The sequence below is a fragment of the Aedes albopictus genome, chromosome 3 (assembly GCF_035046485.1).
Source record: "Aedes albopictus strain Foshan chromosome 3, AalbF5, whole genome shotgun sequence".
NCBI classification, from domain to species: domain Eukaryota; kingdom Metazoa; phylum Arthropoda; class Insecta; order Diptera; family Culicidae; genus Aedes; species Aedes albopictus.
This window is the reverse complement of record NC_085138.1, coordinates 56,274,333-56,288,055: the sequence shown is the minus strand read 5'-3', so window position 1 is coordinate 56,288,055 and position 13,723 is coordinate 56,274,333. Positions and strand designations below refer to the sequence as shown.

At 42.4% G+C, this 13,723-nt stretch overlaps 1 protein-coding gene across 1 annotated transcript; it reads right to left on the bottom strand.

Moving 5' to 3' along the window:
* Positions 1 to 2,904: 2,904 nt before the first annotated feature.
* LOC134289810 (uncharacterized) lies at positions 2,905 to 10,887 on the bottom strand. The gene is made up of 2 exons (XM_062856364.1): positions 9,641 to 10,887; positions 2,905 to 9,330 (listed from the first exon to the last, which is right to left on the bottom strand). The coding sequence occupies exon 2, from the start codon at positions 8,963 to 8,965 to the stop codon at positions 3,635 to 3,637; it is 5,331 nt and encodes a 1,776-aa protein (XP_062712348.1). The 5' UTR covers positions 8,966 to 9,330; positions 9,641 to 10,887; the 3' UTR covers positions 2,905 to 3,634.
* Positions 10,888 to 13,723: the final 2,836 nt, after the last annotated feature.

Here is a 13,723-nt window from a genome sequence, read left to right as displayed (position 1 = left end):
TTTCAGTAATTTTGCAATTTTACTTTACCGTGATTATTATTTTTAATTCTTTATGATTTAATTGTATTTATATTTATTGCTTCCGGGAACTGCTGAATTGGAAATTCACAAATTCTCAACAGGGCTTGCTCAAAGAAAATCCTATGAAACTCACGAAAAACTTCCTGACGAATTCCCAAAGAAATTGTCGGAAAAAACATCAAAATTACCTTAAAACTTTCAAAGTATTTGCCATATAAGAATTACCAGAGGAATTCCTGAAGAAAATATTAAGCCTTTTTAAAGAAATTGATCAAATCCAATCTCAAAATAAATTGCCGACATATATTCTACAAAAATTTCCACATACATTCACAAAAAAAAACTTTCGAAGAAATTCTCAAAGAATTTTCCGAAGACATTGAAGGAATTTCTGAAGAAAATTTAGAAAGAACTCCAAAAGTAATTTTCGTAGAATCACCATGACAGAATTTAAAAAAAAAACATTTTTTTTAAATTAATCCCCGAAGGAAATTCGATTTCCGAAATCCATTCCCAAAGGAATTACCCAAGTAGCACCTGCAACTAAAATAGAAATGATCATCGTTGCAAACATGTTGCAACTGAGTTTTCATGAAACAACGGATGTCAAAATCCTGTTGTTAAAGCCAAACTGTGGTATAACATATTTATAACAACTAGCGCAATGTAAATAAACGTCATCGTTAGTTGAAACTTTCGAAACCAATTTATAACTGAGGTATAATCTGATTGTTTCAACGAATCTTAGTTACGACCGTTTACAAACCAAAACAACCAAAACATTGATACTGATTGTTATAAACATGTTTACTTGGAACTAATTTAGATCATAACGAAAAATTTTGACAGAAGGGATGGAAGCTGCAAAATGTGCAACAAAAGGTTTTTGAAATCATAAAAATAATAAAATGAGCTATAAAAACTTTGATGTTTCCAAAACAACAAAGTCATGTAAAAATAAAATGTATCATTTACTTCATAAATTTTTCAACATATTCTATAATTTTATTAAATTAAAGTGGTTAAAAAATTAATTGGAGGTAAAACATTTTTGTTTCATTAAAAAAATGCAAGTTGATTTTCATATTTAAATAATTGATTCATTATTATACCATAGTTGCTCCATATTAAATTAAAATAACATCATAAACATCAGTAAATTTCAGACTCTAGTTTAATTTAAAAACACTTCACTAATACTTTACTTTTGCAAAAGAAAATAAAAAATGAATAACTCTTTTAAAGAAAAACTAGAAAGTCGAGCACTTGACACTGAAGAAGTCTGTAAGTCACAGACGGAATAGGCCTATCTGTCCGAAGATAAGCACAGTAGTAGAATTAAAAGGAATTTGCTCGTCCTTTCTAGTTTTTCTTTAAAAGAGTTATTCATTTTTTATTTTCTTTTGCAAAAGTAAAGTATTAGTGAAGTGTTTTTAAATTAAACTAGAGTCTGAAGTAACAAGTTCTACTAAAAGCTCTAAAGTAATAGTAAAGAAAAAGATCAGTAAATTGTTCAACAAAGAATTCATACATTATACCATTCCTTCTTCAAACTAAGAAGAATATACAAGCACTGGTAAATGCTCCATTTGTTGTTAAATTATGCACTATTTACGTAGTACAGGACGACTGGTACCACTGGAAGGGTTTGACTACATGTTACATTCGAACTAGATAGTGGTGTTCTGAAGCTTCCTAAAAATATCTGGCGAAAAGATGCAGCATTCCGTTAGCTTAAATTTTGACATTTTTTTTCTAACCAACTTTGATTCCTAATCAGGCAAAGTGTTAGACACAGCATTTCGTTTTTAAATATATGGTACGCAAGTTTTATCATCTTCTTTTGATCATTACAACGAAACAGGAGTTCTACAAGCACTTCCACAGTTGCTAGCAACTTGATTAGATAAATTGAGAAATAGTCATAAGGTATTTGGGGGCTATCCATAAATTACGTAATAGTATGAGGTGAGAGGGGGATTGAGAAATCTTATGATCCGTACTAAATATTTGGGGTTTACTACAAAAAAAATAAAGGAAGGGAGGTTCAAAAAATGATCAAATTCCTTTACGTTATAAATGGATATCCCCTTAATTGTCGACGAGAAGTAAACGTCCAAGTGTTAACATTTTTTGGTTGTTTATGGCCTATCGTGTGAAGCAATGTTGTCCTAGACATAATTTAGCAAGTAAAAATTCTAAACTAATTTTCAGCATTTTACGGATACATTTAATAAGCTGCTGAAATGAACTCAGTCAAAGCAATATGGCGCGTACATTTTTACTACAAATGTCTAAATTTTCACTCGCAAAATGATAAGTAAACTGAGGCGCGTTGAAAATACTGAGCCAAAATGCATGATTTACCAATAAATCAGGAGCGGCACATAAATTTACGTTCTCATTCAGCCTTTTTTGCGGTTAATTTTACCCACACAATTATTAATCACATTGATGAAACTGTTGACACATAGTTACTGGCAGAGACGAATGTGATGACTAGCTGACTAGTTGTCGAATCGGTCACAATTTGTAAGTCGACCATGAGTTGTATCGCAGTTGTAAATCGATTGCAAATTAAAACCGTTTATAACACGAATGGATGTTTTATATTGGCTCCACCTCTTGCGCTTTTTTCGTTGCAATTTAGTCGTTAATAAGACGATTGGTACAAAGGGCACACCATTGAATGTAGTTGCATTTAAATTATAGGAACTTATTAACGTCCAAGTGTGTTGCTTGGGTACCGAACAAGTTCCCAAAGTGATAATCGAGCTTCCAAAATTTCCAAAGGAATTGCTGATGAAATTCCCAAACAAATTTTCAATGCAAGTATCATCGTAATTGCCGAAGGTATTTCGAAATCACCTACTGTAGGTGTCGGCTCCAGAACCCACCTTCGATTGACAAATCCGCTCCGGAACTTGCCTGGGCTCTAAACGGCGACAGCGAAGATATATCCGACCTTGGACGGGACCCGCAAACGTTTCACCAAGCAAAGCACCAACTATCACACGCAATAATCTCCGGAATAATGGAGAAAGTCTTGCAACTCGCGACGGACCGTGGTTTCTTTCCCAGAGTAATAGAACACCGAAATGAAATTCACTTACGTATATTCTAATAACACTTAAACTATAAAAAAACGCAGGGTATTGTACCGATCGGATCAAAGGTTTGAGATGTACTGTCTCTGATATTGTTCACCAGCTCAAGCCAACCATCCTCCGTTCTCTGGTGAGCAATATCAGTGACGTCATTCTTTACAACGACGATCGGCTACGGAGTGGTGTTCTCGCAATACTCGAGCCGACCATCGTCCAGTGGATGTTGTTTATCACAGCGCTCGTAGAGTCAACGGTAGCGGTCAGCATGGGCGAGGGTAAAGGCAATCTATTGTCCGTCCATCGTCAGAACTGCCGTCGAACGCATAGCGTTGCGTAATACTGTCTGGATAGATATTTGGCTGGGCAGCAATAGCAATCCACTGGTGTGTGCAGGGGATGAGTGGCCCAAACATTCTCACCCACCCTGAAATTCTTAGAATTTCTGAAAGAAAGTAAGCAAACTCCTCTTCGGCAGGATAGGGAGGGGAATAAGGATAAAGGATGATTTAGTTTCTTGACTTCATATAGAATTCGGGCTCCATTGCAGGTTCTGGTAAGAGACAAGTTTTTTCCACCGGACGCTTTAAGATCCCGGAAGCAGTTCGCAGGGTTACTACTCGCACAACGCCATCTAGTCCAGGGTGAACTTGTTCGACTCGTCCTAGTTTCCATCGCATCGGCGGTAGGTTATCATCGCAAATAACGACCATCTTGCCAACTTCTATCTCTACTGGAGGGCGCCAGCGTTTGGTCCGTCCTTGTAGCTGACTGAGATACTCCTGCCTCCACCGGTTCCAAAAATCTTGAACCTTCCTTTGAACTGCCTCAAATTTTGATAACCGATTAGTCGGGATATTGGTTACATCGAGGTCCGGCAGCGCCTGCAGTGATGCGCCAATAAGGAAATGAGCCGGCGTAAGCGGCTCCAGATCGCTAGGATCCTCTGACAGCGCGGTGATGGGCCTAGAATTCAGGCATGACTCTACCTGAGTCAACAGTGTATTCATGTCTTCAATGGACACTGGAGTATCTCCAATGACTCTTTGGAGATGAAATTTCGTAGAGCGCACTGCAGCCTCCCAGAGTCCGCCGAAGTGAGGCCCACTTGGAGGACTGAAGTGCCATTTTATGCCTTCATCGAGGCAATAGTTATCCACCTTCTCCTTGTGGTCCTTATCCTTCAGCAATTGTAACAGATCCCGCATTCGATTCCGTGCACCGACAAAATTGGTACCATTGTCAGAAAATATTTCTGCGCATCTTCCTCGCCTAGCCATGAACCGCCGTAACGCCTGGATGAACCGGTCGGTTGATAGATCGGAGACTAGCTCTATATGTATGGCCTTTGTCGCAAAGCATACGAAGATAGCGCCATATGCCTTTACGGCTGTTCGTCTTGGTCCTGGCCTGACATAGACTGGTCCGAAGAAGTCTATGCCCGTCCGGGAGAATGGGCGTGATACCGTTACTCGTTCCCTAGGCAGCTCCCCCATGAATTGCTTCACTGGAGATGGTTTTGCTCTGAAGCATTTGTAGCAACGATGGACAACCTGTCGTACAATGCTCCTGCCTCCTAGCGGCCAAAATTTCTGTCGAATAGTGCTTAAAAGCAATTGGGGGCCAGCATGCAGTAATCTCTCATGGTAGTATTCCACGAGTAGCCGGGTTAGTCGATGATCTCTCGGAAGTAGTATTGGATGTTTGAAATCGATCGTTTCTGCAGAATGCTCTAAACGACCACCGAGACGAATCAATCCTTCCGGTGAAACATATGGGTGAAACCAACGCAACGGAGATTTTTGCGACACAGGTTCTCCCTTCGATAAGGCCTTCCACTCGTCGGTGAAAGTAACCTTTTGAATTTGTCGAATAATAGTGTATTCGGCTTCTCTGAGCTCCTCGGTGGACAGAAAACTTCTCCTTCTATCCTTCTTCGGTGTTCTGAGAAGTGTGATCAGCCGTTTCCAAATAGCGGTAGCTCGAATCAGCCTTGAATATGATGAGAACTTGGCCACGTACTCTGGCATAAACTCATCGATGGTAGCCGTCATGGCCACTACTACCGTACGACGTTTTTCGATGTCTACATCTTCTGAAAGTTGGCATCCTGTCGATTGTGGCCATTTGTCTGGGCCGTCCAAGAGCCAACTTGGACCTTCCCACCAGAAAACATTCTCAGCAAGATTCTCTGGTGTTATCCCCCGCGAAATCAGATCTGCGGGATTCTGGACTCCTGGAACATGTTGCCACTTGCAGCGCTCAGTCAAACGCTGAATTTTTGCACATCTATTTCCAACGTATGGGCTCCAGGTAGACGGTGTTGCTGCTATCCATCGTAAAACGCAAGTAGAGTCTGTCCAGAAATATGCTCTCACAGGAATTCGGATGGCTTGGCTGACCTTTTCGTGTAGTTCTGCCGTCAGGAGCGCCCCACACAGCTCCAACCTTGGAATGGTTTGAATCTTCAAAGGTGCAACCTTTGATTTCGACGCAAACAGTCGCACTAGAACACTTCCCTCGCAATCTTCGCTCCGAACATAGATGCATCCACCGTAGGCCTTCTCTGACGCATCCGAAAAGCAATGCAGCTCCACTTGTACGGCGTTCGGAATGATTACACATCTGTTGATCTTGATCTGGTTGAGAACTGGCAGTTGTTGATGATAGTTTCGCCATGTCTCACCCACCGTTTTGGGTAGCGGTTGGTCCCAGTCCAGTCGTTCTCCATCTTCGTCCCTTATTGTCCACAGAAGCTGCATGTACACCTTGAAGGACGTAATGGTAGCTCCAATGAGACCTATCGGGTCAAACAGCGTGGCAATCACCGACAGAACCTTCCGTTTAGTCAGCGGTTCCAGATCAACCAAACTTGGGACGGTAAATTGAAAGCGAAGAGTGTCCGTTCCCGGCATCCATGTTAAACCGAGTGTTTTCACCGATGGATCTGGATCCAAGCAAATCTCCTTCGTTGATGGGATCGCTAAATCTTCTTGTAGAACTCCGTCCAGCGCTTCTAATTGGTTGGATGCCCATTTGCGTAGCCTAAAACCTCCAGCCTTCATGAGATCCTGCAACTGCGTTCTCATGTTCACTGCCTCATCCGCGTCGTCTGTACCGGTTATCACATCGTCCATATATGTATCCTCCCGTACTGCCTTGGCCGCTAGTGGAAATTTTCCTTCTTCATCTTCCGACAGCTGTTTCAAAACCCTGGTCGCCAAATACGGAGCCGGTTTTGTACCGTAGGTGACAGTTTTCCGCTCATACGTACTTATTTCTTCCTCCGGTGATGGTCTCCACAAGATAGATTGTAACGGTCTGTCCTCCTTACAAACCATAATTTGGCGGAACATTTTTTCAACGTCCGCAACAAGCATCACCTGTTTCGTTCTACTCCGCATAATTATGGATCGTAGATCATCCTGGATGATTGGCCCCACCAGCAGTGCATCATTCAACGTCACCCTTGTCGACGTCTCGCTTGAAGCATTGAAGACCACACGAACCTTGGTTGTCGTACTAGCTTCCTTCACTACTGGATGATGCGGTAGATAGCAGCGTCCCGGCGAGACTTGACCAACCTCGACCTTATCCATATGGCCAAGCTGGAGATACTCTTCCATGAAAGAGCAGTACTGACTACGAAGATCAGCGTCCCTTGCCAATCGGCGCTCGGTACTTTGAAGACGGCTAACTGCGATGTTTTCCGATTCTCCTATCAACCTCAAAACCTCTTCATTTTTCGGTAGAGAGACTGTGTAACGGCCATCTTCCCCACGTTGAACCGTTCGCACGAAATGTTCCTCACATTGTGCTTCTTGTGGTGAATAGTTCTTCGCCGTTCCAACTTCCTCACTGGACCAAAAGCGAGCTACCAGCTCATCAAGGGCTTCAGATGTCGACATATTGCAACTGATATTCAGCGACTGACTAGGAGTAGACACTCCACCACAAACAACCCAGCCGAAGACTGATTCGTTGAGAGCCGGCAAATGTTCTCCCAACAAAATCTGCTGTCCATTCCTAAAGAAATTGAAGAATGATTCAATTCCTAGGACCATGTCCACGTTCATGGACACATTGAACGATGGATCAGCCAATTCGATTCCATCTGGTAAGTTCCATTTCGCGATGTTGATTGAGGACGTCGGCAGATTGACCGTGACCTTGGGTAACACAAGAAAGCTCACGCGCTGTGAGAAATCCGTCACTCGCGATCGAATGGTAGCTTCAATTCGTTGCTTGACGCTGGTCACCGCTTGACCAATCCCATGGATCTTGATGTCTACCTTGCTACGTGTTGTCTTCAATCGCTGACTCAATCTCTCCGTTACGAAATTACTTTCCGAGCCCGAATCCAGAAGAGCTCGTGCCGGATAACGATGTCCACTATTGTCTTCGACGATCACGATGGCTGTTGCCAGCAAAACCTGTGCACTATGGACCGACCCAAGAGCCGTTACAGTGTCACTAGCCGCCATATTCGAGACTAACGAAGTAGACGTACTGGAATTGACCGGAGCATTGGATCTCGCAGTTGTGGTGTCTTGTACTTCCCTCGGCGAAGTAGGTTTCGGAGATTTCGAAGCCATCGATGACCGAGCAGAGCTATCCTTGTCCGGTCGGAAACATACAAGTGAGTGGTGTCGACCCTTGCAATGCCTGCAGGAAAATTTAGACTGGCATTCCTTCGCGTGATGTCCGGGTTTGAAGCAGTTCCTGCAGAGAGATTGATTTCTCAGGACTGATTCCCTCTCAGGTAGCGGCATCCGCTGGAAATCACTGCATTGGAATAATGGGTGGTTGGCACTGCAAGCTGCGCAACGTCCTCCCGGTGTTTGTACGGAACTGAAACTGGTTTTCACTGAAGATGTCTTGGTCCTCACATATTGCTGAGATTGGGAGCCGCTCCTCGTATCCACTGACTTCGCCGGAAGTGATTCCAGCATGCGGATGCGACGTTGAAGGAATTCAGTCAGTTCCTTTACCGTGTCCTGTTGCTTCGCAGAAGAGAACTCCTCCCACCCCCTGCGCGTCACAGGGTCCAATCGCGCGGAAAGGAGGTTGACCAGCAATAAATCCTTGTAGTCTCCGGGTTGGATAATTTGATCCAAAGTCTGCACTATTTTTTCAAAGCCTTCCACGAGTGTATGAAGATCCGTTGAAGATTCCTTCGTCAAGCTGGGAAGCTTGAAAAGAGCTTGAACTTGGAGTTTCTTCAAGTGCTTGCTGTTGTCGTATCGCTTTTGTAGTAGATCCCAAGCAATTTTGTAATTCGCCCCAGTGATTTGGAGAGAATCAATTAAACTCTTCGGTTCGCCCTGGAGACATCCCTTGAGGTAGTAGAATTTCTCTACATCGGGAAGATCTGCCTTGGAATGGATGAGAGAAGAGTACAGATCCCGAAAACTGAGCCATTCCTCTATGTTCCCACTGAAGGTTTGAAGCTTGATCTGAGGCAACCTTACATGATCAAGGTTCCCAAGACCAGACGTGTTTAGACCCCTCACAGACTGGTTCAGGTCCTCTGGTTCCTTTTTCAACTTAACCTTTTCCAACAGGAACGCCTTCGCTTCGTAGTAGCGATCACTAAACATCTGTCTCTCAGCTACGTAAGGGTTCTCCTCATCATCGTGGTTATCGTGAGTTTTGATCTCGATGAGATATTCCGAGAACCGTTCCCACAAGTCGTCGAGCCTGTCCAAACGGACAGTAATCTGGCTGGCGGTAGCATCCGCCGGAAACTTCTCGACGAACTTCCAGATATCATTGAATGAGAGTATGACGTCATTAAACTTTGCCACCAGCACCTTGTACGATGCTTGACTCCTCGACATGATGATCCTCGAAGCAGTCGATGTTGAACGGATGAGAAATAATGGTGTAGTAATCTGCGTTAAATGCCTAGCTTCGCTAGGACATACACTGTGCTTAACTGACCTTAGAAGGCGTTAATGGATTCCTAACGCAGCCTGCCGTATCCGTCAACAACTGCCTGGTCAATCAACGTCGATCACTTGAAGTCTCACAGATGGGGTGATGATAGTAGAGGAGAAAAGCAAGGCGGTAGTATCCAAAAATCTTCACTTCGGCTGCACATATACTGTTCAACTCACCTGACCAAGTGAACAGCGTCACAGGAGCAGCAATTTATCAAAATGACCAAATCGATAAAAATTAAGTAGCCAAATTGAATTCAATCCTTGGTTATATTCACCGATTGGGTTGAAGAGGAGGGATAAATTATGTAGTATCCAAATAAATTGCTTCGACGGGACATATACCGTGCAACTCACCCAGAGAAAGCAACGATGCACCAATGCCCGTAGCAAAAAAGCAGCAGAACGTATCCAAAACCAAACGTTCAAATCCTTGAGCAAGTTGATCTCAATAATGGATCAATAATCGGTGAAGGGTTTGTAGGAATGTAAGCCGAGGAGGATAAGTTTTATTTAAAATGTGGAATATCCGACGCCCGCGCTTCGGCAGACACACACTATGTGTTCACTAACCTGGACAACTTCCAACGTCGCAGCCTCCTTGCTCGATTCCGACCCTTCGTCGTCGACGGTAATGGACAGCCTACGAGAGTTCAATACTGGCACCACCGATGCCAAATCCGTATCCTGGGCGATTGGTAGCAGCTTTCCTCGTGCTAGATCCAATATGATCAGATCGGACGTTGACTCTGGCCCAGCGTGGCTCCGTAGCGTTGATACACAGTGTAGAGGCGAATGGAAAACGGTGTTAGTGATAAAGCAATGCCTAGCTTCGACGAGACATACACTAAGTATCTAATATTTACCTAGAACAACAGCAGGTCGTGCAGACTTAGTGGTGTCTCCCAATCCGAAGCTGGCAGTGTTGATCCCTATTCCTTAGTACAGGAATTCCTCAGGAGAGCGTTGAATCCACGGCTTGGCGTTGGTATGGACAAAGCCTATTCTTCCTTTGTCCAAAGCGACACTTCTTGTTCTTGGACGAACAGTATGGCGTAATCCTATTCGTAGCTCCACAATGGGCAATAGCTTGGCGCCTTGGTGACTCTAATGGCGGATTGCCTACACGCTTCGATCCGCGTCCAGTCTAGTACGGTTCACCGTATCCGGCTCGAAGGACCAAATGTCGGCTCCAGAACCCACCTTCGATTGACAAATCCGCTCCGGAACTTGCCTGGGCTCTAAACGGCGACAGCGAAGATATATCCGACCTTGGACGGGACCCGCAAACGTTTCACCAAGCAAAGCACCAACTATCACACGCAATAATCTCCGGAATAATGGAGAAAGTCTTGCAACTCGCGACGGACCGTGGTTTCTTTCCCAGAGTAATAGAACACCGAAATGAAATTCACTTACGTATATTCTAATAACACTTAAACTATAAAAAAACGCAGGGTATTGTACCGATCGGATCAAAGGTTTGAGATGTACTGTCTCTGATATTGTTCACCAGCTCAAGCCAACCATCCTCCGTTCTCTGGTGAGCAATATCAGTGACGTCATTCTTTACAACGACGATCGGCTACGGAGTGGTGTTCTCGCAATACTCGAGCCGACCATCGTCCAGTGGATGTTGTTTATCACAGCGCTCGTAGAGTCAACGGTAGCGGTCAGCATGGGCGAGGGTAAAGGCAATCTATTGTCCGTCCATCGTCAGAACTGCCGTCGAACGCATAGCGTTGCGTAATACTGTCTGGATAGATATTTGGCTGGGCAGCAATAGCAATCCACTGGTGTGTGCAGGGGATGAGTGGCCCAAACAGTAGGAATTCCTTACATAATTACGGAAGAAATCTAGAAGAAAGTGTTTGAAGAATTTTCAATAAAATTATAGAAGCGATTTATGGATAAATTTCCGATGAGGAATACAGAATAGCATAGATAATGAAAGTCTAAAAAAAACGACGGAAATCCCAAAAAAAAAGTAGAATGACTTGCCGAAGAATTTCCAGAAAAATTGTGAGGATGTTCCCAAAGTCATTGTCGAATGGATACCAAAGGCTTCACTAAAAGAATTCTCAAAGGAATTGCCTGAAAAGTAACTTAGAGAATTTTGAAAAGCAAATATAAATACAATTGACATTAACAAAACAATGCTTGAAAGGCTACTAAAAAATTGGCGAAGGAACTCCCGAGAAAACATTTCATAGGATTTGCCAATGAAATAAAAAGCCAAATAAACTATTCCATAAGGAGTTTCTGAAATTTACAAAGGATGCGTGAAAGGTATTTAGTATCAAATTTCCAACATACTACCAAATAAATTCTTAAAGAAAGATCCAAAGATATTACTGAAGAAATCTGTCAAATCCAAAGAAATTACTGGGAGATTTCCAAAAAAAGTATTAATTGAAATAAATTGCAAAACATTTCCCAAATAAATTACCGGGAATATTCCCTGAGGAATAACCGAAAGAATGTTTTGCCGAAAACATAAATTTCTTGTATACACGTACAAACCAGACTCGATTATCTGAAATGTAATTTCCCTGTAAAAGTATTCTCATGTACACGTGGTAATGTTCAACTAATAAACCAAAAACACTATCGCCATTAATGGTGTGGTCAAACCAAAAATGCAAATATGTATCCTGATTTTGCAATTTTAAGTATTTATAACTTTAACAATTGTTCTTGAAAACTATTTGTATAAGGGTTGTTATCATGCAATAAAAAAAGAAGATGTCATGATGAATACAGGTTACACGCAAATTTGTGTATATTTTATAGTTTCCGAGATTTACACTTCTAATAATTGCCCTTGAAAATGTATTGTGTTTAATCCACACAACAAAGGGGTTGTCGCGATGATTGTTAAGTTCAAAGTGAAAATACAAATTCCATGTATTATACGCAATCAATTTATCAAGTTTTCATACCTCCATGACAAGTTAAGTGTTAAATCAGTACAACAGATCGAATTTCCCATAAAAGCTATTCTCTAAAATATAGTGCGTTTAAATTTGTGGGCTTATTTTTCCCGCGACTGAGAATTTTTTTTTATTAAAGTGGCTTTTCACCCTAGGCGAGTTCGGCACTGAGAAATTGAGGGTGGATTGGTATTTCCTTTAACAAAAAAAACAACAACCTGGAAGCCACTGAAACTGGCACCCCCTAGGCACCCCCTAGGAAAAAATCCTAGATACGCCAATGCTGTGCACTATGATCCTCCGGAAAGTAAAAGGGTTAGTGTCAGGCCCTACGAGCCAGCCGTGAAAAAACATTGTAACTGGAAATCAGCAACAGATTAATACGAACCGAGACCAACGGCAACGACCCCAGCGAACAAAAAGGACTTGCGATTGGAAACTCGGTACGTCGTACTGCCGATCTCTCAACTTCATTGGGAGCACCCGCATACTCGCCGATCTACTGAAGAACTGCGGGTTCGGCATAGTAGCGCTGCTGGAGTAGACCTGTGCGCCGCCGCGCCACGCCGCCACCGCCGACACTTTTTGCCCCACGCCGACGCCGACCGCGGTATCGGCGGCGCGCCATACGCCGATGTTTGTCACGCCGCCGATTTTCATTTTTCACGCCGGTGATCAGCGCACGAACAAAATTTTGTTTAAATAAAGTTGAGATAGAATACTAATTTTTTTCGAAGATTCCTCTAAAATTCCAATCCAAGAATTCTTCAGAAGTTCCTTTAGAGATCCCTTCAACAGTTTCTTCAAAGATGTCTCCAGTAGTTCCTTCAGAGATTCAGGGATGCCTCTAGGAGTTTCAACATGCATTTTTTTTTTTTCAGAAGACCTCTCAGGAAAATCTCGACAGAAGTACCTACAGATTTTTTTTCAGGAGGATTCAAGGATGTCTCCTAGAAATATATCCTAGATTTAACCAGAAGATTCATCAGGTGTTCCCATAGGAGGTCGTTCAGAGATCAGTTAGAGAGTTTCTCCAGGGATTTTTTTTTTCTGAAATTCCTTCAGGAATTCATTCAGGAGTTCCTCCAGGATATAGTTCAGGAGTTTCTTCAGAGTTTCCTCTAGGTCTAGTCTAGGAGATCTCTCCCCAGTAAACCACACATCGTATTAAAAAGTGTATTTGAAACCGCATTTCTTGCCGCCAGAATTCGAAATCATAAAAACCGCTAAATCTTGTGATAAGAATGACAAATACAATTGTATATAAATCATAGTTTTGATTTATTTACGAGTAACTTTGTTGTGTAAAGATCAAGTTGTAAATAAAGCTAATTGAAATCGTTGCTGTTTGTATACGCTGACATGTCATATATTATGTTAGTGAACTTTGGTTGGGAATCGCAACAACTTATTTAATAAAATTTTAACTGAGCATCGACACTGATAAATAAAAAAGATCAATACGATGTGTTCACCAATTATTTAAAAAGTGATAGGTTATAATTCACTGCAAATTCATGGTCACAGATATGATGTTCAATTTCTCATTCCATCATATCTTATCACATCAGCTCTCCCCGGTGAGCAACCAACACACTGTAGTCACTGTCATTCTGAGATTGTGATGTGATCAAATCCAATATTCTTGTCCAGATCCTTGCAAGTTCTGCTCACAATATTCAACATAATATTCAGAAAGTCGTCCTGCACGAAATTTAGCACT